Raw genomic sequence first — 26,167 nt, forward strand, 5'->3', positions numbered from 1 at the left:
TGCAAATGGCTAGTATCATTCTTCTTTATGGCTGGATAATAGTCCATTGTGGACTCATCCATCCATCCAGGATGGGCACCTGGTTGACCCCTTCTCCCAGCCATTGTAATCAGTGCTGGGATGAACACGCGTGCGGAGGTGTCTTAGACACGAGTCCCCGCATTTTGTGTATACACCGGAGTGGACTTGCTGGATCACATCGTGGCTATTCTAATAGCCATGGCTAATTTTTTGAGACATCAGTACCATTTTCCATGATGGCTGCACTGATTTACTTTCCCATGAGCAGGGCACAAGTCTCTCCTTTCTCCACATACTCCCCAACACTTGTCACCTCTAGTCTGTTTAACACGGGACACCTACAAACCTGGTGTAGCTCTGCAAAGACAGCTGTCACTTGCAGGACTTTCAGGCTTCCTCCCAGTCACACCAGCATTACAGAGACTGACCAGAGAAGGTGGACAGCCTGGACAGACACTAGGAGGTGAGCCAACTGGGGACACATGGCAGAGGAGCCATAGTGTCAGAAACACGTGTCCATGGTGGCACGTGTATCCCAGATGACATGTGTCTGTGGTGACATGTGTGTCTCTGGTGACGCATGTACCCCAGATGACATGTGTGTCTGTGGTGACATGTGTGTCCCTGGTGACACTTGTGTCTGTGGTGGATTGTGCGTCTGTGGTGACATGTGTATCTGTAGTGACGTGTGTGTCTTTGGTGGCCCATGCCTCCATGGTGGCACTGTGTCTGGGATGTTCTGAAAAGGCTTCCCAGAGAAGCCACACTGACTGACATGGGACCCAGATTAGTGAGCTCTCACTCTCCCCAGAAGAGCAGCACTGATCGCCCGGGGATCTGTGTCCTTCCTTTCTGGGCTGGGTGTCCTTAGACCCCAAAGCAGCTGCCCAGTCTCAACCTCTGTCCTTTCCGCCCAGTATTCCAAGTCCCCAAGCTCCCGGGCACATCTCCTAACAGGAGAAGGCAGGAAGTATGGAGCACCAGAGGTGCCCACACATAGAAGCTGGGGCCACGTGACAAACTGCAAATGCCCTGCTGACTAAGTGAAGGTGCCTTTGTCAGTATGGGTCACAGTTTCTTCCTTAATGACAATTTGCTGTTTGTTTAGCTTGTCTTAGAAAACTGCTTTAAGTGAGTTTTGAAGAAGAACAAAGACTTCATCCCCCTCTCCAGAGTGGAAGAGGCAGCACATTCTCCCTGCAGCCGGGAGCCACCTTACAACAGGGCAAGTTCTTCCCAGCTGTCAGTAGCTCTGCTGTAGTGTCTGCCTCCCTCCTGTCCTCAAATCCATGACTGGTTGGTTCTTCTTTGTGGACCCCACCAAGTGACACCAGCTTTGTGCAGACAGAGAGCACATTCCCTCTGTCTCCAGTGTGGCTTGGCCTTCTGCTGTGACATAGGCCTGTCCTCATCATAGCTATCAGGGCACAGACATCTCATCGTTGTCCGTATGCTTTTGGTAGCATTTCCTGGATGATGGGGGGATGGTAAGCCTATTTCCTGTATCTTTAGGCCATTTGTGGGTCTTCCCTTGAGAAAAGACTGTTGCGTTCCTTTGCGCTGGGCTAGGAGCGTGGCTGAAAAGCAAGCACCTGCCTAGCAAGGGTGATGTCCTGAAGTCAAACCCCAGAACTCTGTTGAAAAGAAGTCAGGAGCAGGCCATCCCGATCTGCTTCCTGATCTCAGAGGAAGCTCAGCCTTTCACCACTGAGCATGATGTCGGCTGTGGGATTTTCATGTTAATTTGTTGCATTAGCCATAATTTGTTAAATTATGTCAAATATTTACCTACAGCTACTGAAATTGCCATACAGTTGTGTCCGTTCTCTTAATAAATTCTCAGGTTTGCTGTTTGCTTATGGGATCCTTGCATCCCAAGCCAATGCGGCTTGATCCCCACGAACACTCCTTTGAAGACACCATTGAATTTGCTTTGCAGTGTTCCACAGAGGATCTTTGCATCCGTGCTCAGCAGGGGTGTTGGCCTGTAATCTTTTCTTGTGGAATCTTTGTCTATCTTTGGAATGAGACAACAGGTAGTGGTGGTCTTGTGTCTTTGACTTTTGGGAAGAGTTCACAAGTTTTGGTGTTCTTTACATGTTTGGTGGATGCCAGCAGTGGTGGGATCAGGTCCTGGAATTTTCTTTCCTGAGAATCTCATGGCTGACTCAATCTCCTTACCCGTTATTGATCCATTAAGAATTTTTGTTTGCTCATGATTCAGTCCTTGTAGGACATGTTTTGGGAACTCTTCCATTTCTTCTAGATTACACAACTACTCGGTGTAAAATTGTCCTTCGGGTCTATGGTGTTCTCTGTTCCTGTGGTATCTATTGCAATGCCTCCCATTCATTTCTGAGTTTATTTCTCTCTGTCTCTCTCTCTCTCTCTCTCTCTCTCTCTCTCTCTCTCTCTTTCTTGGCCTATCTGAAGTTTTGTCCATTTTCTTTATCTTTTCAAAGAATCAACTTTTAATTGTTTGTCTTTTTCTGTTGTCTTTCTAGCTTCTTGTTTATTTCTGCTATTTTATTCTCTTCCTTCTACTGACTTTGGCTTTAGTTTGCTTTATTTTCTAGTTTTTTGAGATATAACATTAGTTTTTTATTTACTTTTGCAAGAAGTAGAAGGTGTAGGTGTTTATTATTTCTTTCCTGAAATTCCTTCACTGTGTCCCATCAATTTTGGTTTATCCACTTTCATTTCTCTCAAGATATTTTTTTTATTTCTCTTTTCATTTTCTCTTTGATCCACTGACTGTTTAGGAGCATGTTGTTTTAATTTCTACATATTTGTGATTTTTACAAAGCTACTCCTGTTATTGAATGCTAGGTTTTATTTTCTTTTATGATCAGAAGATACTTGTTAGAACTACAGCCTTCTTAAATTTAAGACTTGCTTTGTAGCCTCGCATATGACTGGTCCTGGAGAATGTCCCATGGCACCAGGAAGAGCATGTCTTTTGCTGCTGTTGGTTAGAACGTTCTCTACACGCCTCTGGTCTGGAGTAAAGCTATGTCCAGAGTTTGTAGATTGGTTTTTTGTCTGGGGGTCTTCCATCCTTAGCAGTGGGGTGCCTTTGAGGCTGGACAGCGTTTTGTTTCTTCTGCTCACCATGTCCTCGGGGGGCCTCTGTCTGAGACTAGCAACCTGGGCACTCTGTGTGCATCTGACTGGTGTCCGACCACACCATCTCACTGGTGGTGGGCAGGGGACAGGACTGCTGTTGTTTCTCAATGCACTGGCTGTAAGTTTTATGGAAACTTCATTTTGGGGATAGAAGATCAAGGCGTTCATGCTGATTAAAAGAGAGAATGCCTTGCTACATGTGCTCCTAACACGTGCAGCACTGTGGCCAGGCTCTGTGCACATGCACGTGGACAAAGGCCGCTGGAACACACCCGAGGACATGGAGGTCTCCAATCCCTCTCACAGAAACTGCAGGTGATCAGAAGTCTCAGAAGGCAGAGCCCCTCACGAAGGTGGCTGTGCTACTAACCCAGGCTGAGCCAAGCTGCCCTTGCACCACACGCTCAGTGGGTGTGGTGACTACCTGAGGCCTAAGGTTAGCACCTGCAAGGCTCAGTCTCCTCCACACTGTCTGTGAGAGTGAGATGAATCAGAGTCTTGTGAAAGCCACAGAGGATTGCCTGATGGATGCATGAGTGGCAGCTGCCTTGACTAGTGACCACGTCCACAGAGCTGTCTTGAGCCTGGGTTAGTATGGACTGTGATGCTGGAGCCCATGTCAGCTACCCTCCCACTAAGCAGAGAGAAGCAGCGCAAATGGTGCTGTCTGGCTAGAATCTAGAACTGCTCCCAGCAGTGACTGTTATCAGCAGTCTGTCAACAATCCCCTCCTGCTCCATGCCCTCCATCCACCCTCTGGGGGGCGTCTCGTGCCCTCCATGTAGGCTGCCTCCCAAAGCTGCTGCTTCCCCCTTACTCCTCTGTCTGCCTCTTGGTCTCTCTCTCCATCTCTCCCTCTGCATCAAATGGCAATTTCTCAACGTAGAATCCTTTATTTCTGTCTCCAAGAGTCATTCATCTTGACTGCACGGGATTACTGTCCCATCTGCTGACAGATCCTGCTGGTCTCAGCTTTCAGATATGATGAACTTTTCTTTGTAGCTGAGCAAGATAAAGTCATCATGAGTCTATCCTTTGAACACTCAGTTGGTACTTGGTTCTCCTTTCCTTTGTGTGTGGGGATTTAATAGGCTTTCAAGGTCTGAAATGAAAATAAACAGGAAGGAGTTTTAAAGCTGGGGGAATGAAATCACAGTAAGGCACACCCATCCCCAGAGCCTGCTCTGAGCTGCCTACCATGGCCGCAAGTCTTTCATCTCCCTCAGCAGCAGCTGCATCTGACACCAGCTCTTGTCTCCAGGTGCTGTGACTGCAGAGCTCACAACTGTGGGGACGTCATCCTATCTTGACCCTCTCTACAGTCAGTCTGTCCACGTCCTCATCATTATAGCAAAACAAGGAAACCATAGGGACCGTGTTCTCAGAGTGCCAAAAGAAAGGACTTAATGACTTAATTCTTATCCAAGAAAATCAATACCAGATCAGGGAGGAGCTGAAACAGTAGATGGAGAAGTTTCTAAACGCACTAAACCTCCTGGTTAGCAGTGACATGGTGCTCCTTAGGTGGTGTCACAGTCCCTTGAGGCTGCTGTGACAAAGCACCAAGACTGGTTGGCTTATAAACAACACATCTGGTCTATGTAAGTCCCACATTAGTGTGCTCACAGCTGGTCCTGGTGACCCTCTTCTGCACTGCCACCTTCTCACTGTGTCCTTACATGTGGAAAGAGTGGAAGAGGGTGCCTCTGGGGTCTTTAAGAGGACAAAAATCCTGTCATGGGTTCTCCCCTTGACCTTTGTCAAGTCAGCACAGAGACCAGATCCCTCCCAGGTCTCTCTTCCTGTTGGACTCCTCCCTGCAGAGTTGCTGGAGCGTTTCTGGTGCAAACTGTCCACTATGTGAGGAGTTAAGAGCAGAATCCTCAACTGGCATTTTACAGAATGTGTTCTGCTTCCTTCTGGTCTCTGACTTGGCCATGTCTTAGAAGGTGAAAAATTCTCCTGGCTAAGTAACTTCCAAGCATGGAGACTTTTACATTTACCCAGATGATTCAAAGTTTCAGCTGGATACTCCAAGCAAGCAGTCGGACTCTCCTACAGCTCCCTGGTTGGCTGCGCCCCTACCCCCCCCCAAAAAAAGAACATAAGCAATGCTAATGTGAGGGGAGCAGTGACAGAAGTGACTCCATTGTGGATGATGGAGGCACTTTAGAAGCAGACATCTAAAGAGGCATGAGAAACAACAGTTTTCTCAGTGAAATAACAAGTCTCCAGCCAAAATAACAAAATGCAGCTGCAAGATGTGGGCCCCAAGGCCAGGATGAGCTGACCAGACCTTCTTGGAATGCTCAGTTCGATAAGAAGAGGGACAGACATGTGGCCAGGTTCATAGAGAAGCTGACCAGGCACCAACCAGTCATAAATACTGTTTCAAGATAGATTAGGTGGACCTAAACCAGGTAGCACCCTATGTCAGTCCTAGACTTCAGCTATACTATGGCTTAGTTTCCCTAAGCCCCTCCTGTGCTGGGAGCTTTGCTGTCCTTTCAGTAAACCTTGTGCTGACTTTACTCTTAACTGCTGGTCTGGAGCTTTCAATCATTGAGCTCGCCAGGACACGAACCTGGGATCAGCAATCCAGTATCACGAACTCAACTGCAGATAAACAGGTGCTGCTGGAGGTAGCTCCCTGCAGCAGACATGACGGTGTCAAACCTGAAACAGAGCAAGGGGCAAATGACTTGTGTGGGAGGGATGGCGGGATGAGCCATGCGCTCCTGCTGGAGTCACTGACCACAGCAGCAGACCTGACGGTCAAACCTGAAACAGAGCCACAGCAATGTGCAAAGGACTTAGGGGCTGGGAGATGGAGGCACTGGGTAAGCAGCAGTGCCTGTGGCTCTGATGCAAATTGCCTCTCATAGGTATTTTTGTGCCAGGTGCCTGCACAGCCAGGAGCAGAGTTTCCTTTCTGTGGTGGCTGGTGTTGTGCATTCTTTGCCAGTTCTGGCCTTAGGAATAACTGGCAAAATAACTGGGCAAAGTGATAATGTACTTAATCAGCCTCAATTTTCATCTCAAATCGTAACAATAACAGCAGGGTCTTCTTCATAAGGCCGCTGTGAAGGCTAAAACCATTTCACTGTATGAAGAGTTTTGTGGTGATTATTACAAAGGAGGTATGACAGATGGCACTGGCTCTTTCTGTTGTTAATTTTAAATGGCATTGTTAATGGTGTGTGTTTATATATATATTTTGCTTGTCCCTCCCAATTTTATTAAATATTTAATTTTAAAGCTTTGCAGAGAGCTATACATCAATAAGTATACTACTGCTAAAACAGCATAAGAATTCATTGCACATCATTGACTTGTTTTAAAATACACTGAAAGACAGAAATAAGAAGAGAAAGGCATATAACTTTGCATTCTTGTATTTTGAACTCTTGGAATTCTCAAGAGAATGAAATTAATAGCAAACTAGCCAGAAAACTGACAAAGGGCTCTTTGGGGTGGAACTTTAGCACCATATAGACTAAGTGATGACTGCAGGTCGGTTCCCTGCCAGATCCCAGGGAAGTGGAAAAGTTCACGGATCTGAGGGTGATCTTTTCACCTTGAGGTGACACGCAGGTCCTGGAATCCCCAGCGCTAGGGATCCGGGTGTGTGTGGCTCCCCGTGCACGTGGACACAGGTACACAAGTGTGTGGAGGTCCTCAGTACACCTGTGGGTTGGTGACTGACATTTACTCAGGAAGCACTTCCTGACTGCCCTCAAGTCCCACCTGCTGCAACTGGAAAAAGACTTACTGTGGGACAAATTATAAAGTGACAAGTTTTACCACCCAGTACCGAACTCCTGTTGCACCCATCCGTTGGGTTTAGGTGACTCTCAGATGATCTGACAGGGCTCCATTTGGAGGATCCTGATTGGGTTATGTAGTTGCTAATACAGATGTGGATTTTAGCGTAAAGGTTGAGCAGCACCAGGGAAGCTGAGGGTCCTGTGAACAGAATGTGTGCTCATCAGGAGGGAGACTCAGAGTGTCCCCAGTGCAGGCGTGCCCTCAGCCTGGCGTCAGTTTCCACAGATGCTCAGTGGAGGGGGTGGCAGTGACCTGCGTGTGTGGCCTGCTGCCTGCCCAGCCCTGCCAACCCCACACGCTGGTGCAGCAGCTCCCACAGAAGTGGCCCCATTAGACACTGGGAGACAGCAGGGATTTGACAGGGTGGCTTCGTGGTCACAGGGCTGTCCTCCTGCTCCACACTGATGCAGTCACCAGGCAGCGATTGAAAAGCAGGCTTGTCCAGGACACTGTGTCTACAGATGAGGGAAGTGTAGTCAGGCAGAGCATCGTTGTGTTGATTTTCTTTGGCTATAGAATAAAGCTGTAAATTCTACTATTCAAAATACCAAAAAACTAAACTTTGGAGACCTAGAATTCACTGTGTTTGACTTAGAAGTCACAGTGAATTTAGCCATCAAATAATCTTCTAGAATGTGTTCTGTTTCATTTTATAGACAGTCAATATATTTCTCTGTTCCACATTTGTAGGAGTTTTAGTTTGTTCAAAGGATCTTCGGAGGGCTGGGGATGTAATTCAGTGGTAGAGCACTTGCCTAGCAGGCTCAAGGCCCATGGCTCAGGCATCGTGTGAGGTGGACTCTTGAAATGTGTGCTCACTTATTCAAGACTGAAGACACAGGACCATTATCTTGCTCTTGATGGACTTGCAAGGTCCTTAACCAAACAGCAGCCTGGCCCTGCTAGACAGATGTGCTGCCTGGGCTGCTATCTGCTGGGACGGGAGAGAGGGAGGCACAGACCTCCTTGCTCATTTAATACAACCCTTAGCTGCACACTGTACCAAATGTGCTTTTTACCAAGAGTCCTTCTGTGTGTGCTTTTTGAAACTTAGTACACTTAAATCAGCACCCGCCCTTACGAACAAAACAAAATGCAAAAAGTCCTTTAGTAATGATGAAATAGCTTTAACAAAACAAAAATAACAAGACTCATTTGTTTACTAGCTGGGACACTGAAGCAGAACCTCATTTCAGGGGAAAGCCCAAGTGTAGTATGGCATGTTTGCAGTCATCTTTGGGAGGTGTAGTGGGGTTTAATTAATCATTTCTCCCTAAGGCATAAATATATTTCAAAGGATACTTTTATAAAGCACAAACAAATTCTAGGAAAACTCTGCTAGTCCTGATGCCTTTATTTATTGAGGACCTGCTCCACTGAGTGATTCCTCAGGCATCCAGTGGGGTGGACAGACGAGGACAGGAGAGGGCACAGCAGCACATGGAGAGTCCAGGTCTGCCTGCGTCTGGCACCTGCTCTGTGTCCCAGTGCGGGGGGCAGCACTCGAGGAAATGAAGCCCTTCCCATGGCAATCCTGCACCTGTGCCTGGATGGTAAGGTCCTCTCACTCCTGTGGTCCACGGTGGACAGCCATGACCGCAGACAGCAAGTGCGCTCCGAGAGGTTCTTCGCACTTTGGAAGTGTTTGAAAAGCAGGGTCTCTATCAGTAGGGCCAACGGGGTTTTCGTGGCCCCCAGCCTGACTGCAAGGCCATCTTCCTCCAGTTCTGGTAGGTTCTGGTTGGACCGTTTGCAGATGGGGAAGACCTTCTCCTGCCCCTTCGTACCAGGCGGCAGCTCCTCCTGGCTCTTCTGCTTCATGTCTTTTGCCTTGCTGTTTGGACACTCTCTGAGTGCCTGTCCTCACCAGCAGGCCTGCAAGTGCTGTCCACATGCCACCTGAGGTTTTCACCCTGCCCTCCACACATACACCAAGGACAGCGATGAGCATGGTGGCTGCCATTTAATGTTTCTCCATGCTCTGTCTGTGCCAGTCACCTTTGCGTCACTACAACAAAATACCTGACACAGTCTGCTTAGGAAGGAAAAGAGGTTCATTCAGCTCCCAGGTTTGGAGGTTCAAAGTCCAGACAGGGCTGTCTCTTGGCTGCTTGCTGTGCATCCTCAGAGGACACAACCACATTTGGCTACAGCACCATCAGAGCTGGCAGCTTGGGGTCCATGTTCCATTTGGATTCATTTGGGAGCTGCATATTTTCGTAGCTAGAGGCATGGAAGGCTGTTGGGGTCCAGTGTGTAGTTTAATTTCTAGGTCTCTTCTTTGAAATGGAAGGAAGCAAGCAACAAAGCTCAGAGAACATGTGCTCGGACTATTACATCACCAATGTCTGGTCAGTGCTTTAGCGTGACATCACACACTGGAAAGCAAGGTGCAGGGTCAGAGCTGTGCACCGGCCTTCTCAACGTTTGGATGGAGACTCTTAGAAGATGGACAGAGAAGAAATGGCTTATGCAGAAGACTTGGATGGATGTGTCCGGGTAGGAGAAAAAGCAGGGTTCAACCCTGACAATGGCTCCTCCCACCTCTGCCTGTCTCCTGGTGTCCAGAGAGAACCCTGGGCCTGGATGACCAAGGGGCAAACTCAACCTGTGCTGCTTCTTGGCTTTTGCTGGTCTGGATTGTGCATAAGGCCAAGGCCACAGCTCCTGTGCCATGGTCACCTGTGCTCAGTAAAGTCCATCTTGCTTGCTTCCCACCAAGGGCTGGTGGAATGAGGTCTCTGTAACATTGCCTTTGCCCTGGGAAGCCAAACAGTTACGCCCATTCTGTAGAGTTCTGTGTCGGGCATGAGTTACTTAGATGAGGCCTCGCACAGTGCAGGCTCTTAGTAACTGTGACCTTCAGCTCTTCCCACCCTCCTGCCATTGTTGTTACAGGACTTGGAGAAGGACCTCCAGATTCCAGCAAAGGGGACAGTATGACCTCTGAAATGCCTATTTCCAGATGGAGGCTGCCCTCAGGGGCTGGGACTGGGCTTGGTGCTCCTTAGAGGCCACAGGTACCGAGACCGGGAGACCTGGCACTGGAAGACACACTGAGTGTTCTCTAACACTTTTTCCTGGTGAATACTCTGTGCCTCGTACAGGCAGGTAACAGCCAAACAAGGAATACGTCCTGGATGCGTTCGGGTCTTTGAGGTCATTTCCTTTCTTCCCTCGAGGGGAGGCATGGCCAGTGTCCCTGGATACCCCCTTCACAGCCTCCACCCACTGGCTTCACACGGACTCATTGGGCCTCTGCCTCGCTGTTGTCATTGTTATTTTTTTAGTTCTGGGATTGAACCTGGGCCTTGCGCACGCTAGATGAGTGCTCTACCTCAGAGCTGCGGGTGTTTCAGGAACACCTGGTCCTTCTGAGGCTCTGGAGACACAGCGCTGGTGTCTGGGAGGCACAGTGGTGACAGGTGGGTGAGCTTGCTCTCAGAGGCAGCACGAAGGGGAGATAATTCTTTTCCTGGACCTCCTGGACTCTTGTCTGTCAACGACCTTTTTTAACGAAACGCTACCTGATTCACATGCAGCAGGATGCCGGGTTCCTCAATTTAAACTGCCCCTCTTTTTATTTAATGTGGAATTGTTAGAAATGCCAATGCATGATAGGAAAAGCAGGAGAAAACACTTTTCTGACTTGCAGTTTATAATAATATCTTGCAGAGACCGTGTGGAAATGTGCTATGTGAACAACAGTGTGACATTTCAAATATCAAGAAATATACACATTTTCCTCTCATTCTGCCGAATGAAGGCTCACAGCTCTCTGTCTTGACCCAGGTAAACACACACAGACACGTACATATTCATGTACACTAACTCAGATGCACATGCATGTGTGCACACACACACACAGAGGCCCATCCTTTATTGCCGGCTTGCGACCAGCACACCTGAAGTGGCGGATGAAAGATTACTTGAATACAGGAAACGTGTATGAGAGGCCAAGGGGAAGACTAGCTTGGGACTAGCTAAGTCCCAGAATCTGTTTGCCTTGCAGCTTTTATTGAGTACAGCAAATGGCCAAAAAAATATTTTTGCAAGCAATCAATTGTATCACTGGTGTCAGCAGGAAAGGTAGACAATACAGCAGATTAAGATCAGAGTGAAAGGGACAGGAACTTTAATTACTCTTAAGTAAAGGTTTAGAAGTCATGGAACAGGTGTATCTTATTGAGGTCAAGCATTGAACGGATGCCCTCATCCATCCTGGAGGAGGTGCCTCACTTTTGTCCTCCTTGTTTACAATCTCTTTAACCATGCCTGAACCCCAACACTTCATCTTCCAAAGCAGGGAGATTTGCAGCTAAACCAGCCTTCAGAGGCATGAACACGCTGTGCTCCTTTTCTTCCCAGTTTATGGAGCTGTGAGGAGAATGGAGGTAAGAACCTGGGGTGGAACCACAGGACACAGCTGGGAGGGTCACCAGGCACACTTCATGGGTAGAAGGTCCTTTGGTTAAATGTTAGCTCTTTAAAAATTATGACTTGTTCAAAGCTTGGTTTTAAATTGAGTCCCCTTTCTCTGACACAGAGCTCTGAGGTGGATTAGCATCCGCAATGTTTAGGGTCAGACTTTGTGCAGTTCCTGGGATTTCACAGCACAGGGGAAAGAGCAGGTCATAAGACTGGTTGTTGCTGTAGGACATTGACAGTCTGTGTTGGGGTTCTGAAAATATCCAATAATGCTTAAGGGTCAGCCTCTGCTTCAGGCAGATGGCTTGGTAAGGGACAGTTGAGTGTGTTTACTGAAGGCATGCTCACAGAGGGTGGCCAGAGGAAAGGCATGGTCAGGGTGTGGAGAGGATGTCTAGGGAAGGGAGGCTGCAGGAGCTGATGAGGCCATGTGCAAGAAGCATGGCCAGCAGGTGCCCCAGTGGGAAGGGAGTGGGCCTGGTGTTGTCTTCCAGTCCTGAATCCAAGGAGATGGACCAGCCAGACTTCACACAGTCAGACCCATGCACTGAACTGTGAGCTCCTTAATGTTCCCGTAAGTTAGATGTGTGCTTTGAACTTCTTTGGGACTCATTTTTTCCCTTAGCCAAAAACTTTGTATTGATTTATTTCTTTTAGCATGAAACTCTGTTCCCAGTTTCCCTTTGGAATTCAAAACTTCCCCATAGGCTTGAGGAAGTCATGGAAGGGGTGGGCTTCTCAGGAGCATTGACATTGTCAGTTATTGGCTTCCCGACTGAGGAGCAGTGTCTCACATCAGCGGCTCTGAACAAGAAGCCTTTGCTCCAGAGTCCTGCTGTTGCTTCCTGAAGACCCTTAAACCCATCGTGAGGCTCTGCAGGAGTGTGTGGGGTCCTGAATACCTGAATTTCTGCTCTGACAATGACCTTGACCATATGAGAAAGATCCGAAAGAACCAGAGCAGACACTGACCAGAGAGTCGTGAAGCAAGCTTCCGTCTTGTGCGGTGGAGGGGACATTGCAGGCAAGACTAGACACTAAACAGATTCAAGCCAGAGGACGAGGACACCCAGCCCTCGGGCACATGTGCATAAAGTGTGTTTCGTAGGCACTAGTTAGTACATTGTTACAGCAATGGCCAAGAATAAACCAACGTGTTTCCATGGTGCCTTATCACCATGTCAGTAAGGGCTGTCCTCAGCCCTTGTGTCACATTTTCAACATTTCTTTTCATATAATACCTAATTTGCATTGATTTTTATTGATAAACCGTTTTACTGATTAACACTCTTTGCATAGTACCTAGGGTTCACAATGGCCTTCTTACATGACCTCTGCATTTCTCAGTCTTCATAGCAATGGATCCACTGAAGCCCCTCACAAGGACAAGGGCAGCATGGCTCAGAGTTTAGGAGTCCACCTTGCCCCAGAGAGCCAAGGCACGATTGCTAGGGGGCACAGTCACCTGATCTCACAGCCGCCCACACCCCGTACATGGCTGTGAGCTTGGATCCAGTCCACAGATGGCTCCAGAGTAAAAGCCTTGTTGTCCTTCTGGAGACCACATGGTTGGTAAAAGGCCATTCGGAGCCCAGGTGCTCTGCTCTCTCCCACTTCACGTTTTCTCTGCCTCAAATACAAGGACATTAGAATGGAAGGGTAGAGTTAGTACTTTTGTCCCTTTCCTTCACTAGGGTTGTGATAATAAAGTTTTAATTGTATTGGCTGCAATAAGAGAGCTTGGCCTTCAGTAAAGCATGTATTCAGCGTGAATATTGATATTTTAGAGGATTGGGTGTGTCAGGAAGACACTGCCCATACAGATCATGCCTGGAGGGAAACTGGAACATCTACCTCCTGTGCCTGCACACACCTGGCCCCTAGGCATCTGGGATTCACTGTAGAAGGGAGCTCCCCACCCACTGCCCCCAGGTCCCAGGCCAGGCACTTTCTGCCAGCCCTCCCCTGACTGCCCGCACCACTGCCAAGGTGCATGCTGACCCGAGGTCAGAAAGACCAGGTGTGCCAGCTGCAGAGAATGAGCTGCTGTGGAGGAAAGCGAGTGTGGGTTTGAGAGTGGATCGAGGAGGGACTGCAGGGGACTTCCCTGACCTGGTGTAGGGTGCCCGAGTACATGTAACACATGCTGTTTGTCAGGGTGTGACTGTGCGCTGTGTCCCATTGTGTCTGTGATTAGCTCTGTAGAAGAGCTGCCTGCAATGAGCTCTGGCCTCCGTCCTGCCGTCCTGGGGTTTGTCTCATCCATGTTAATGGATGCGGTCTAACTAGTCTTTCATTGTTAAATTCAGGTCAGCCTGTGTTGTATACATCACTTGGTATTAATGAGATTGAGGAAGGTGAGTGACCCAACGTTTCGTTAGCCTTTAATGAGAGCTGGATGAAAAATAGATATAAGTGTCTCCATGTTTAGTAATCATCTCTTTTGTGTGGACTAGTGCACAATGAGCACAGACAAGTCCCCAGCGTTTTCCAAGTGCAAACAGTGTCTTTGATGAGCCCACCAATAAAGAAATGCAGAGTGGCTGTCCTGGCTACCCACCCAGTGTCCTCAAGGATGAGCAGAGGAATGTCCAGACAGGGTGGGAACCAGGCTCTCCCCTCCCAGAGGACCCAGGGAGCACCCACTCTCTGGGAATGTTCAGGGGCTTTGAAGGTGACCCTTGTCCTGAATGGTCACATTGGTCAGCAGGGCTCAGGCTACAGCAGTCTCTAGAGCAGCTCAGTCTGAAAAGCACCAAGACCTGTGTTGCTCTTTGGTTACTTCTCTAAATTACTAGTGTTTCAGCCACATTGGTGCAACTCAAGTGAACGAAACCTGAGAAGTGACACCGCTCTGCAGTGGTTGTGATGGTGAGGACCCTGCTGGAGCAGGGGTCCATGTCCTCACTGGGGAAGAGCATGATACAAAAACATGCTGCTGAAAATTGGCCCTCTTTTCTCAGTTTCCCCTCTGAGTAGTTCCACTGGCTTCCTTCTTCAGCAAGGTCCTAGAGAGTTACTGTACTCACCACAGTCAAGTTCTGCCCCCTTGTGCTATCTGTCATAAAAGCTTCATCCAGGAAACCAGTTAAACACATCATTTTGAGCTAAAATGAATGTGTCTCTCAATGCAAAGCAGTAATAGCTGGGGTGGATTAATGTGAAATACAGACTCAATACCGAGAATTAAACTTGTTCTCAGACATTCAGTCTTCTAAGTCGGTAAAAGAACTGGTATTACATGTTTCCCTGAAAATCAATTAAGCACTTCATTTTGAGCTAAAATGAATGTCTCTCAGTGCAAAACAATAATAGCTGTTCTGTTATTCTATTGTATTATTTCTTTCAAAGTATTAATTCTTTAGTTATATTTAATTGTATTAGTTATAATATATTAATTAGTTATATTTGCTTATGTATTAGTTCTTTAGTTATAATATATGTGATGTAATATCTATGTATCCACTTTTCCTTATATCTGTGTTTAAATTACACCTGCAGCTTGTGCAGATGAACTCCTCTGCCAGGCTGAAGAGCATGTCCACCATGAGCCTGTGTCCACCTTCATGGGCAGGTGTTGGGGTCTGTGTCATTTTCTGCAGTCCCTGAGATCATGAGATTTTGTTTTTATTGCATAGTGATGACACATTACATTAATTTATTTTCAGGTCTTAAGTCAACCTAATATATGGTGCTGGATTCATTTTGCTGGTTTCCCATTGAGAATTTTTCACCAGTACTCACAAGATACATTTTTTGGGTAATGTGCTTGTTTTTGGTATTCAGATACTATGATCACACAAAGGGAGCTGAAAAGTGATTGCTTTATTTTTGGAAGAGTTTGTGAAGAATTGATACTATTTAAATATGTGGTAGAATTTAGCAATGACACCATATTGGCGCCAGCATTTCTTCATGGCTCGTTGTTTTTTGTGTGTTGTTAAAATTCAGTCTCTTTGCTTGTTATGTTGTTGGTTCAGACTGTGTGTTTCTTCCTAAGTCAGTTTTTGTAGTTTCTGTTTTTCTAGGACTGGTTGATTTCATAGTTCAATTTTTCATAGTATTCCTTTACAGTAATTTCCACTTTTGCTTGAGTTTTATGCCATAAGTTTTGCCATTTGTGTTCATTTCCATTCATCTTACATGAATGCAGGAATGGATATAATTTCCTATTATTGATTTTTTGATGCATGGGTTACCTGTTCATATCTTTAATTTCCATCTGTTTATGAGTTTTGTACTTTTTCTATGTTATTGACTTCAAATGTCATTCCGCCATGCTTGAAGAATATGCAGTGACGTCATTTCTGTCCCTTTACATGTAGAGGTCATTGGGACTTGGTGGTCTAGCATGTTCTGCCCTGGAGGATATCCTGTGTGTACTTGGGAAGAATGACCATCCTTGTGGACAGAGGGGTCTGCCAGTTCTGTTCAGACTAGTTGATCATGAGTTTCAAGCCTCGAACAAATGAATCAGTGACCTTTTGGACACTCTCAAAAATGCACTACAAATGTTGGTGCAGTGAGTCAGTTTGGGCAATCTGTGTGTCCAGGCCATTGTAATCTGACAAAAGCAGTAATTGTACTTTGGGCAAGTTTTAACTTGATCTTGTCTGAAGTGTTCTGAACTCACCCTTTGTAGTTTCAATTCTGTCAATTCTATTTTCTGAATACATCTCGACCCCTCCTTTTGTTGGCTCCTTACTTCAGCTCTGTGTTTTACTATGCTAGTCACTGCAAATACAATGATGAAAGACAGACACGGTTCCTGCCCTTACCACTTCTTGTTTCAACTATGACAAACCTTCAGATTTGTTTCACTCTACCTAGTGTCTTCATTCCATTTGACACTGTGGACAGACTTAGTTTTTTTCAAACTACAAAATGATGACCTCATTTTCCCAATTATATTCCACAAAAACCTTTCAATATTAACCTCTCCCTATATTTTTTCCTACTCTTTAAGAGCCATGCTTGACCATCAGTCACTTCCCGGGCATATGATAAATCCAGTGCCATTGCTTGTACTCACAGTGTGCTTTCTGCCTAAAATCTTTTTCTTTTAAAACTATTTATTATTGTACTGAGGCACATTGTGGCATTTATAAAAGTTCATACACTATTTCAAATATGTTATACTTGAATTCACTCCTCCACCATTCTCCTTTATCCCCATTCCTGGAACAGTTTCAACAGCTCTCATTTTCCCATTAACATACATGTGTACACAGTATTTGCACCGTATTCACCCTCCCACACCTTTTCCCCAGCACCTCCCTGCCTCCCACTGGTACCAACCCCACCAGACAGGACCTGTTCTGCCCTCTTGTTCTCCAATTTTGTAAATGAAAAAAAAATGACATTTTTGTTTGCTTAGGATAGCTACACAGGGAGTTTCCTTGTGACATTTCTATGTATGTATTTCTAATATATAATATAACCTGAATTAGTTCATCTCCTCTGTTTTCTTCTTTCTACCTTGGTCCACTTTTTATGGTGGCAGCAACAAGTTTAAAAATTCTGTATTCACTCTTGTATAGAGAGTACATCAACCACATTCACCTTCTTAACTTCCTTCTACTACATTCCCCCTCTCGTATGTGACCTCCCCTTAGCGTGACCTGTTTTCATAATACTGCTGTATTGGTATTAGGTCTGTATTCCACATGTGAGAGAAAACATGCAGCTTTTGGTCTTCTGAACCTGACTAACTTCACTTGAGATGATGTTCTCCACTTCCATCCATTTACCTGCAAAATTTCATTCTTCTTTGTAGTTGAATAAAATTCCATTATATATAAATACCCCATTTTCTTAATCCATTCGTCAGTAGTGGGGCATCTTGTACAGTTATTTCCTTCTGGTGGAATGACTGTTTATCATTTTAAACATCTTTGTTTTTAAGTTCTGTTTGCTCTGATGTTGCTAGAGTCACTCAGCTTTCTCATATTTGTGTTTTGCTGAGGCATCTCCTGTCATTTTGCTTTCGGTCTCTTTTGTGCCATTAAATCTGAAGTGTCTCTCATGAAGACAGACTGATGGTTCACTCTTGTTTTCTCGTCCACTCATAAAACCTCTGCATTTTGAGTGGGTTATTTAATTGTACATGTACCGTGGCTGTAGTTAAAGTTGCTCACCCCTGAGACACCAGCAGCACTAATAGTCCACCCTTCTTCCACACCAAGTTGTTTCACATCACTTCCAGGACGCACTCCCACTTCACAGCTGCTCCTGTGTGTTTCCCCCACTGTTTCTCCTCTCTCCAGCTGCTCGAACGTAGGGCACCCCAGACACTGCCCCTGCCTTGCTTCACTCCTTGTGATGCTGCTTCGTCTCCCAACTTGACCCTTTTGAAAGACGGTGTGATGCAGGAGAAGACCGCTGAGGTGAAGTCAGTTGGCTGTTCAAAACTTGGCAAGGCTGGGCTTGTGGGAAGCTGGTGCACGTGGAAAGGAAGATGATGAGGTTTCTTCAAGGAAAAGCTAACAGTCAGCATTGCAAGCACTCAGTCTCTGTGATGTCACTCAGCAGTGTGTCTGCACACAGTCCACGTGCTATCAGTCAGCAGTGTGTACACACGGTCCACATGGCATCACTCAGCAGTGTGCACACACAGTCCCAGTGGCGTCACTCAGCAGTGTCTGTGCTCACAGTCCCAAGGATGACACTTAGCAGCTTGTGCTCTCTGGTCTGTGTCAACACAGAGTTTGCTGATGCTTCTCAGCATCATAGTCACTGTCAAGGGCTGTTATTCCCCATGACAGCCACCGTTGTTGGCACAAACAGCCTTCAAAAGAATTACTAAGACAAGACCTATGAAGCAGCAATTAGCCAATGTCAGCAGGGAGCCTCTTCCCATCTGGACTGCTCACATGTTTACTAAATCACCCAGAACTCCTGGTGAGAGTACTCAACAGCCAACCTTTGCTTTGGTGAAGCATCTTGGTTGATTGGGAGCCCACCGTGTTTCCCTGGTGACCATCAGCACCAGGGAGCAGCACAGTGGTCAGCTTCCCGCCAGGACACTGCTGAGCACACACTGCTCTCCTGCATGCCCCTGGCCTCCTGACAGCACCTTCTCTCCTCCCACAGGTCCAGTGCTTTCGAGGTGCTGGCCCTGGATGGAACCAGCACAGGAGTCCTTCAGTTTTACACGGCCCAGGACTGTGCTGACTGGATGCGTGCGGTGTCGGCCAACATCAGCAATCTGACACTTCAAAATGTGAGCACACGTTGTGAATGTCCTCTGCTCTTGTCACAGGGCCATTGATGAAGCCAGTGTTATCTGTTGCACCCTACAGCAGGGCTTTGCAGCAAGCAAAACACGGACTGGCTTCGGTGTATGAAATCTCTGCCCAGAAAGTTAGAAATCAAGTCATCTAGATGAATCCACAAGTGAGAGTGCGGACTAAACCAGGCACACGCCCTCCTGTGTCTTCCTCCCTCTCTTCCTCTCTTTCTTTCTCACCACAAGCACAGGAGCTATTTTATTCAAATGCATTAAGGTAACATGACATCTTTATTTGGGGGGGAACCTAATTGGGTTAAAATGTAATTTCCCAAAACATCATGAAAATGTATAACAAGACTTAGAAAACCAAAAATGTTACACCTCACATTTTCACTGCAGGAATCTGGGCCAGAAAAAAAGTCTGTGTCCTTGAGCAATGTGTCTGACATTCAAAGTCAGCAAAAGTTGTTAAAAAGAGAAGAATTAAAAGGGATGGAGAGGGCTGGAGGAAAATCTCAGGCCAGCGTTATATCCCTATGCAGCACCCCAAGCTGCAGCCAGCCCAGGACCCAGCAGTGAGGCTCTGACATGACCGATGACCAACACTTGGTCAAAGGGGCTTTTGCCTAACTCCCCCATCCTCGCTCCCTACCAGCAAATGCATTGGCGCCCAGTCCCTGCTCCGTTCCTGGTGCCTGGCACCAGAGGTGTTGGGAGCAGCCTGTGACGGTGGGTGTGGTCCAACCCTACTAACCTGCTGCCTCTCCCTGCTGACCACTCCTTCCTCATGTCCCTGCCTGTCCCTGCCTGCTAAACACAAGTTGGCTGAGCAGTTTGCCTCTGCAGCGGTCACTCTATGGCTTGGCCACACCCCCAGCCCAAACTTGAAATCTTTAGGGAAGTAGCAATTTGCAAGATTTCTATTCTAAAGATTCAGAGCCTTTCTTTCTGCAGGAAAGTACCTTCCTAATATTCTAGCTTTTAAATTCTACACTTTGACTTACAAAAGTAGTTTGATGGATAGAAGGAAAAATCAAATAAAGAAACCAGCAAGCCCCAGCCAGGCAGAGCTAGATGGATACTTGCAGAAATGCCTTGAGCATGGGTCCTCCAGCTGGCTGATTTTCCCCGTCACCCTGAAAAGCAGAGCAGAGCAGGCATGTGCACCTGTGGTCAGAGAATGTGGTTACTCTGCATCTCCATTTGCCTCACTGGCAAATGTGGAAAATAGCTTGTACCTCACAGGTGTGGGGAGACTAAATGAAGACTCATGTGAAGGGATCATTGTGATCCCCTGAGATCAGGTACAGCACAGACGGTTTTCTCCACTGTGAGATGTTGGCCCTTCATCCCTGCAGTTGCACAGCGACACTGTCATAAAGTGCTCAGTTTGGGGAAGAATAATTGAAGCATGCTAATACAGTTTTTCTATTATGAGAATTGCTACCATGAAGTTTGACTTTGAGATAAGAAACATATCCTAACAGAAGCTTGTTTCTGGGACACTTCATGCCGAGTTTATACCGGCCATCAATCAGGTTGGCACATGAAGCATTGGTTATACCTGGGTGCTGACTCCTCCCTACCCTCTCTCTGCAGATGAAAATGGCCAATAAATGCTGTTCTCCTTCTGACCAGGTAGGATTTGTGGTTTTCTGACCAGGTAGGATTTGTGGTTTTCTGGCGAGGTGGAATTTGTGGTTCTCCAAATGTAGCCACTTTCTGGTTTTTGGAAATTTGAATTGGAAATCTTGGTAAGAAAACTCTAGCAAATATCACAGTGAAATTGGTGGTCTCTGCCCACCGTGTTAACCCGGAAACTATCCATTTATATGGGATAGGATAGGACAGCATTTTACCTGCCTGTGGTTCCCATGGCAATTATAAATGTTACCGTAGAAATGTGATTTAAGCAGTGCTATAGATGTGCTGTGTGAACTGATGGGTGTGTGAGGCAGATGCACCGTGGAGTTTGGAATCATTTTCTCAGATGACATCCTTATCCGTAAGCTTCACTGGAGGCCAATGCAGGCAGGCAGGGTCCTGCCATCCCATGACCTGGGAAGTTCATTCTGAGAGTCCAGCTCTTAACTAGCCTTGCCCCCACCAGCACCTCCTCAGTCACACCAGCTCCTAGCCTGAATGCCTGGTTGTGTCACTTGAGGGCTGCTCATTATTAGCTCTGTAAGGTCTAAACAATAAGCCATTACAACTGTGTTGTTTGAGCCACTATGTTACTCTATCTTCTTTTGAATAAAGTCATAGTTTAAGCTGTCAGGTAAGGAGAAACATTTTATTCATCGTTCCTTCATTTCCTGATCACGTTCCCAGGTTTGAGGAAGCATGCGTTGTAGCCTTGAGAACCTGAGTGCGATGCTCGGTTTGCTTTGACTGGAGCTCATAAACGCCCTTCCTATAGTGAAGACATGCAGGAAAACATGTCTCCCCCACCAAGGATTTACTGAAAAGCACAAGAAATTATGCTGTGCTTTAAATTAAACCCTCTAGGCAACCTTTCTACATTGGAAAAGAAGCAATTAAGAAAAGTTCTTCTAAATTCATATTTTTCTAAATTAATTGTCAACTGTTTGTGTTCTGTGTCACCAAATGAGGGTTTGGCTATTTCATGAGTGATGTTTTTATATGTGTCTTCAGATTAATCCAGGACTCATTTTATATTTTTATGCACACACCCATATTGTATCATGCTATTTGTACTTCGAGGTTTTGAAAGAAGGCCCTCTAAACTCTTCTGACACTCAGAAGCATTTTCTCTTGATTTATGTATTGGGACAGGAGGCCCAATCGGTGCCACTGTCTGCATGAATTCCTTACCGTTATTGAAACTGGATTTCCTACCAGAAAATTAACAGCGGTATCCTGAGAGTCTGTGTGTCAAGAGTCAGACCCTTCTGAGATCCAGGAGGAGTAAGGAGACCCTGGAGGTCCTCAGCCTCAGCTTCCCCATCTGGCTTGGTGAGGATTGTGGCCTCTGTTATCCAACCCAGGTCACCATGACTGAAGAGACAAATCATTCCTGGTCACTGCACAACGGGGAAGGACCCCTTGGAGGGGAAAGTCCACTCTGCTGAGAACGAGCTGTTGGAAGGCGCTGTGTTCATGGAGCAGTGGAACACTGGATTTCCTCAGATGTGCCCGAACTTCTTGTCACCATGGAAAGAGCACTGTTCTGCAATCAAAACCTGCTGCCTCTGCTTTGGAACTGAACACCCCTCTTCCCGCTGAAGAACAAGGGACACCCATAAGATGGCAGCTTAGGGACATCGCTCCATCAGAGAAGTACAGCTCCAGGACCAGAAATGACATGAGTGATCCTGCTTAGTCTGAGGCAAGGAAGAACCTCACCCTTACTTCACCTCAGTGACACTGCCGCAAGTCACCTGGTTTCTGTGACATCAGTGCCAGCATGGCACCCCTGCTTCACTGAACCTGGATTCTAATCCCAGCTCTGTTAGGATGGTTCTCTCCTGTCAATTATGGTGACACACTCCAGTAGCTGTTCATAAAGGCATAATACATACTTCTTGGAATATGCAATGAGCCTTTACAAAATTCGAAATGTGAAAGATAAAATCAGCTTTCCTTAAGGTTATATATGTTCTGTACATACATAAAAAAGACTCACAAAGCAGCCAATCTTTCCAATAATAGCAAGCTATAACTTACGTCTGTGCTAATTGAGCTAGGCAGAATTATATTAGGCATGGGATTTCATGACATTCACACCCAACAAACTGATGATTAAGATTATTGACAGCCATCCCCATTGTGACCAGAAGGACAGCTCGTCACCCGCTCCTCCATGTGGACTCTTGTTGAACTATGTGCTGAGTGGGGTGCTAACTAGATGTGGGGAGCTGGCAGAGGGAGGGGGAGAGCAGAGTGCGTCAGTGTCAGCTCTGGATCCCCAGCCAGTGACCATGGCTGTGATCCTCACGCTGCGCTGGAAGAGATGGAGACTCTACCTGTGTTCTCCAAGCTGAGGAGCGCTTGCGCTGCTACTGTGGGAAAGAAAGATCTTGAGTTCCACAATTTAGCCAGGAATCAAGAATCCACACTTCATCTCCCTACTCACCTTGACCCAGCTACAGTGTAAATCAGTCTCTCTTCTTCTCATCTGTCCATATTGACTTATGTATCTGTGAACGTTGTAGTCCTGCCTCAAGTTCCTACACATCAGAGTCCCATCCAAAGTCCGCTCCTGGTGAAATCAAAATTCATGAAGAGAAGGAGGAGAATGGGAAGGCTTGGCAGCTATTGTGGGTTAGGTCCGGGACGCCCGCCCACCACCACCGAAGGTTGTATGTTGAATGCTTGGTTCCCAGCTGGTAGCTTTGCATTAGGTGGTGCTAATGTCAGGAGATGCTGCCTAGTTGGAAGAGGTTGGTCATTGCGAATGTGTCCTTGAAGAGGATATTGGACCTGGGTGCCTTCCTCCCTCTCTCTCCTTCTGTCTTTCCCTCCCCTTCTCTCTCTCTCTCTCTCTCTCTCTCTCTCTCTCTCTCTCGCCCCCTTCCTTCCCTCCCTCCCTCCCTCCCCAGCAGCACAAGGTGAGCCCTTACTCCACCACATCCTCCCCAGCAGAGTATCACATGCAGCAGAGTGCCGGTGTCACCTCAGGCCAGCATCGACAGGGCCAAGAGACCAGGAACTGAAACCTTGGAAACTGTGAGCCAAAAGCAAACCTCCTCCTTTAAGTTGACAGTCCCATGATTTTGTCACAGCAATGAAAACTGACAGATACAGCAACATTTGAAAATGGACTCAGGTAATGAAGGAAAGCAGCTGATTTTGCCCTCCCCTGCAGACAAAAGAGTTGCTTCAAACACCTCCTGCTCTGTATGTCTCAAATTAGACACAAACTCAGGATCTAATTAGATGCAAACTCAAAGGCTTGGCCATTAGCATTTCTTACAGAGGAAATGCTTGCTTGACACATTTCAGGGAACCTTGAACTACGTTTCCAGACCTGCAGAAGGAGCTCGGACTCCATTATGTAATGTTGCTTTGTGGATTCTGGTGTCTCTGTCTCTCCTTCACTGACTCAGTAGTGGTCAGGTCCCTGGTGCAGGACCTGGCAATAAACACAGCGTCTGAGTGGACCCGAACTTGCTGCTGACTGCTAAGGTGTGCCATCATTGGAACTCAAGCTCCCCTGCATTTTCTGGAAGCACCAGTTGCACCTGTGGTTGAATCAGTAGCAGAGCTTCAGCTCAGACATCCTGGCTGACAGCAGACATAGCCACCCAGGTGCAGCTGCACACCTGCTCACAAAGCCAGACAGATCCAGGACCAAGCCCATGTGATGACACCTCACCAGACCCTCAGTGTCCCTTAGTGAACTGCAGTCTTGTGACCATGCACTGACTTACAGTAGGGAAGCGCCACTGTCTTCACACCAGCAGGCTCAGTTCTTTTGGGATACACCACTGGTGTCATATTCTTTTCCTTATTCTGTAAAAGTCACTGTTTGCAATTCTCTGGTTTTAGTGACCGTGCTTAAAATTAATATTAGCAAATAAGCTGTATAGATCATTATAGTGGTGGGATCAGAACCAAGAAGTCGCATATTGAAATCACATTAGTTGTTTTGTTTTCTTTTGGCAACTCGGGGCATTGCAATGCCAGGCAGGTGCTCTACCACTAGAGCCACATGTCCGGCCCTTTTTGCTTTGGTTGGTTTTGATATAGATTCTTTCATTTTTGCACAGGCCTGCCTGGACCACGACCTTCCTATCTGTACCTCCCTCATACCTGATATGGCAAGCGCACACCACCATGCCTGGCTTATTGATTGAGACGAGGTCTCTCTAACTTTTCTCACATGCTAGAACTGTGATTCTTCCAATTCCACCTCCCAAGTAGCTGGAATTCTAGGCACACACCTATAATTTCATGCTGATTTTAAAGGTACTAAGCACCTGCTAAATTAGCTAGAAAAATGCAACTTTTTAACAAATAGAAGTTAAGTACATCTTCACATTTGTAGCAGAGTTACCACTGGTAGATAGCCCACAAAAATGTATCTTAAATGACCCAACTAAACAGACAAAAAGAGGAAAATCAACTATTAGATATTTTTAAACATTCTGTGAACTGGGTACCAAACCAGCAGATACTCAAGGCATGAGTTATATTTTGGTAGTTTTCTCAGTGTGGATGCCATCTGAACAGTGCATTTGCTGCCCTCTCCCTTCTGACACTTTGAGAGGGGATTTTTCTGTGGCATAGCATTGGATTCTCACTATTACCATGTGAGATTGGTAATTGTAGTTCCATTTATCAGGGAAAAGGGAGGTATAGCTGTGTGGAATGTGCCCCAGGTCACATATGAGAGAAATGTTATCATTTTATCACTTGCCATGGCTTTCATCTTCTTGGGTCATGGGTAAACAGGAAATTTATGAGCTGTGAGCCAGAGGCTATCTGGGTTACATAGAAAGCTCTGTTTATCTAGGATGGCCTGATAGGACGAGGTCAAAGCTTTGTGTATTCAAACAGAAAACCATGAGAATGTTGATGGGTCAGCTTTGGCTGACACTTCAGCAGAACTGGGCTCTTTAATTTGCATTTCCCATTGTGGGAAATACTGTTTTCAGAAACTCTTTCTGTAACTTTCATCTGACACTGTGACTTTTAGGAAGTCTTTCGTCAGGCATAAGAGGGAAAACTGTCAGAGTTTATCAGGTGACAACCTGGAGCTGGGCTGCCTGACCTTGGGCTGTGGTCATTGCTGATAAACACTCAGCTCCTCCCTAGGATTCCATGCACAGACATGCGGTCCTCAGACCTGAAGGACTCCCAGTCGTGCCGGTCCATCTGGAAGGAGAGCAGAGGGCTCTGCTAGTCCATGAGGTGTCTGGGGAGTCTGCCTTGTTTCAATTTTTTCCTGAATAAGGATATGTTAGGTAATATGTTTTCTTAGAAATGGCAAATGAGAAAACATAAATGATATTGCTCGTGTCACTTACTACAAAATAAGTAGTTGCATTCACATCCGTGGCATGACAGGAATTTTTCCTTAATATTGTTGAATTCTCAAATCCTATTACTATTTCCTGTACGTATTTGAACCATGTCCTGACTTTTATAGTTTGCATTTTGTGGCATTGAGATTAAAGCTTTCTTCTCCAGTATGTGCTCATTAAGGTTTGGTTTTTAATTTTCAAAGGTTTCCCTCTGCAGGTTGTGCACATGGGGTGGGCAAATGAGAGGCTCCTGGAACCTGACTCCTCGGAGACATTCAGACCCACGTTCCTGGCCCTGAAGGGATCCTCCGTCTACATTTTCAGCACTCCTCCGGTAAGGACACCTTTCAAGCTCCTCGGTTCCTTTACTCCACATTCCCAAAGGAATCCATTTCTGTCTTTCAGTTCAAACATCCATTGAGATCCTGTTGAGTTTCTTTGCTTAAAATCTCAACTGGTTTGGAGGGAGAGGATGGAAGGCTGTAGTCTTGGCACATCAGTTATGTGGTTGAAGAATCCAAACAAAACAAAACATAGCCCTTCT

At 46.4% G+C, this 26,167-nt stretch overlaps 1 protein-coding gene across 7 annotated transcripts in view; it reads left to right on the forward strand.

Annotated features, from left to right (window-relative positions):
• The window catches only part of Sntg2 (syntrophin gamma 2), a 226,846-nt gene that overhangs the window by 137,478 nt on the left and 63,201 nt on the right, over positions 1-26,167 (forward strand). For all 7 annotated transcript variants that reach the window (XM_074049063.1, XM_074049064.1, XM_074049066.1 and 4 more), the window contains exons 10-12: positions 18,496-18,625; positions 20,234-20,272; positions 25,841-25,957. In XM_074049063.1, the coding sequence (XP_073905164.1) occupies positions 18,496-18,625; positions 20,234-20,272; positions 25,841-25,957 (286 nt within the window). The remainder of the gene's footprint in view (positions 1-18,495; positions 18,626-20,233; positions 20,273-25,840; positions 25,958-26,167) is intronic.

This window comes from Castor canadensis, chromosome 12, assembly GCF_047511655.1.
Source record: "Castor canadensis chromosome 12, mCasCan1.hap1v2, whole genome shotgun sequence".
Classification (NCBI taxonomy): Eukaryota; Metazoa; Chordata; class Mammalia; order Rodentia; family Castoridae; genus Castor; species Castor canadensis.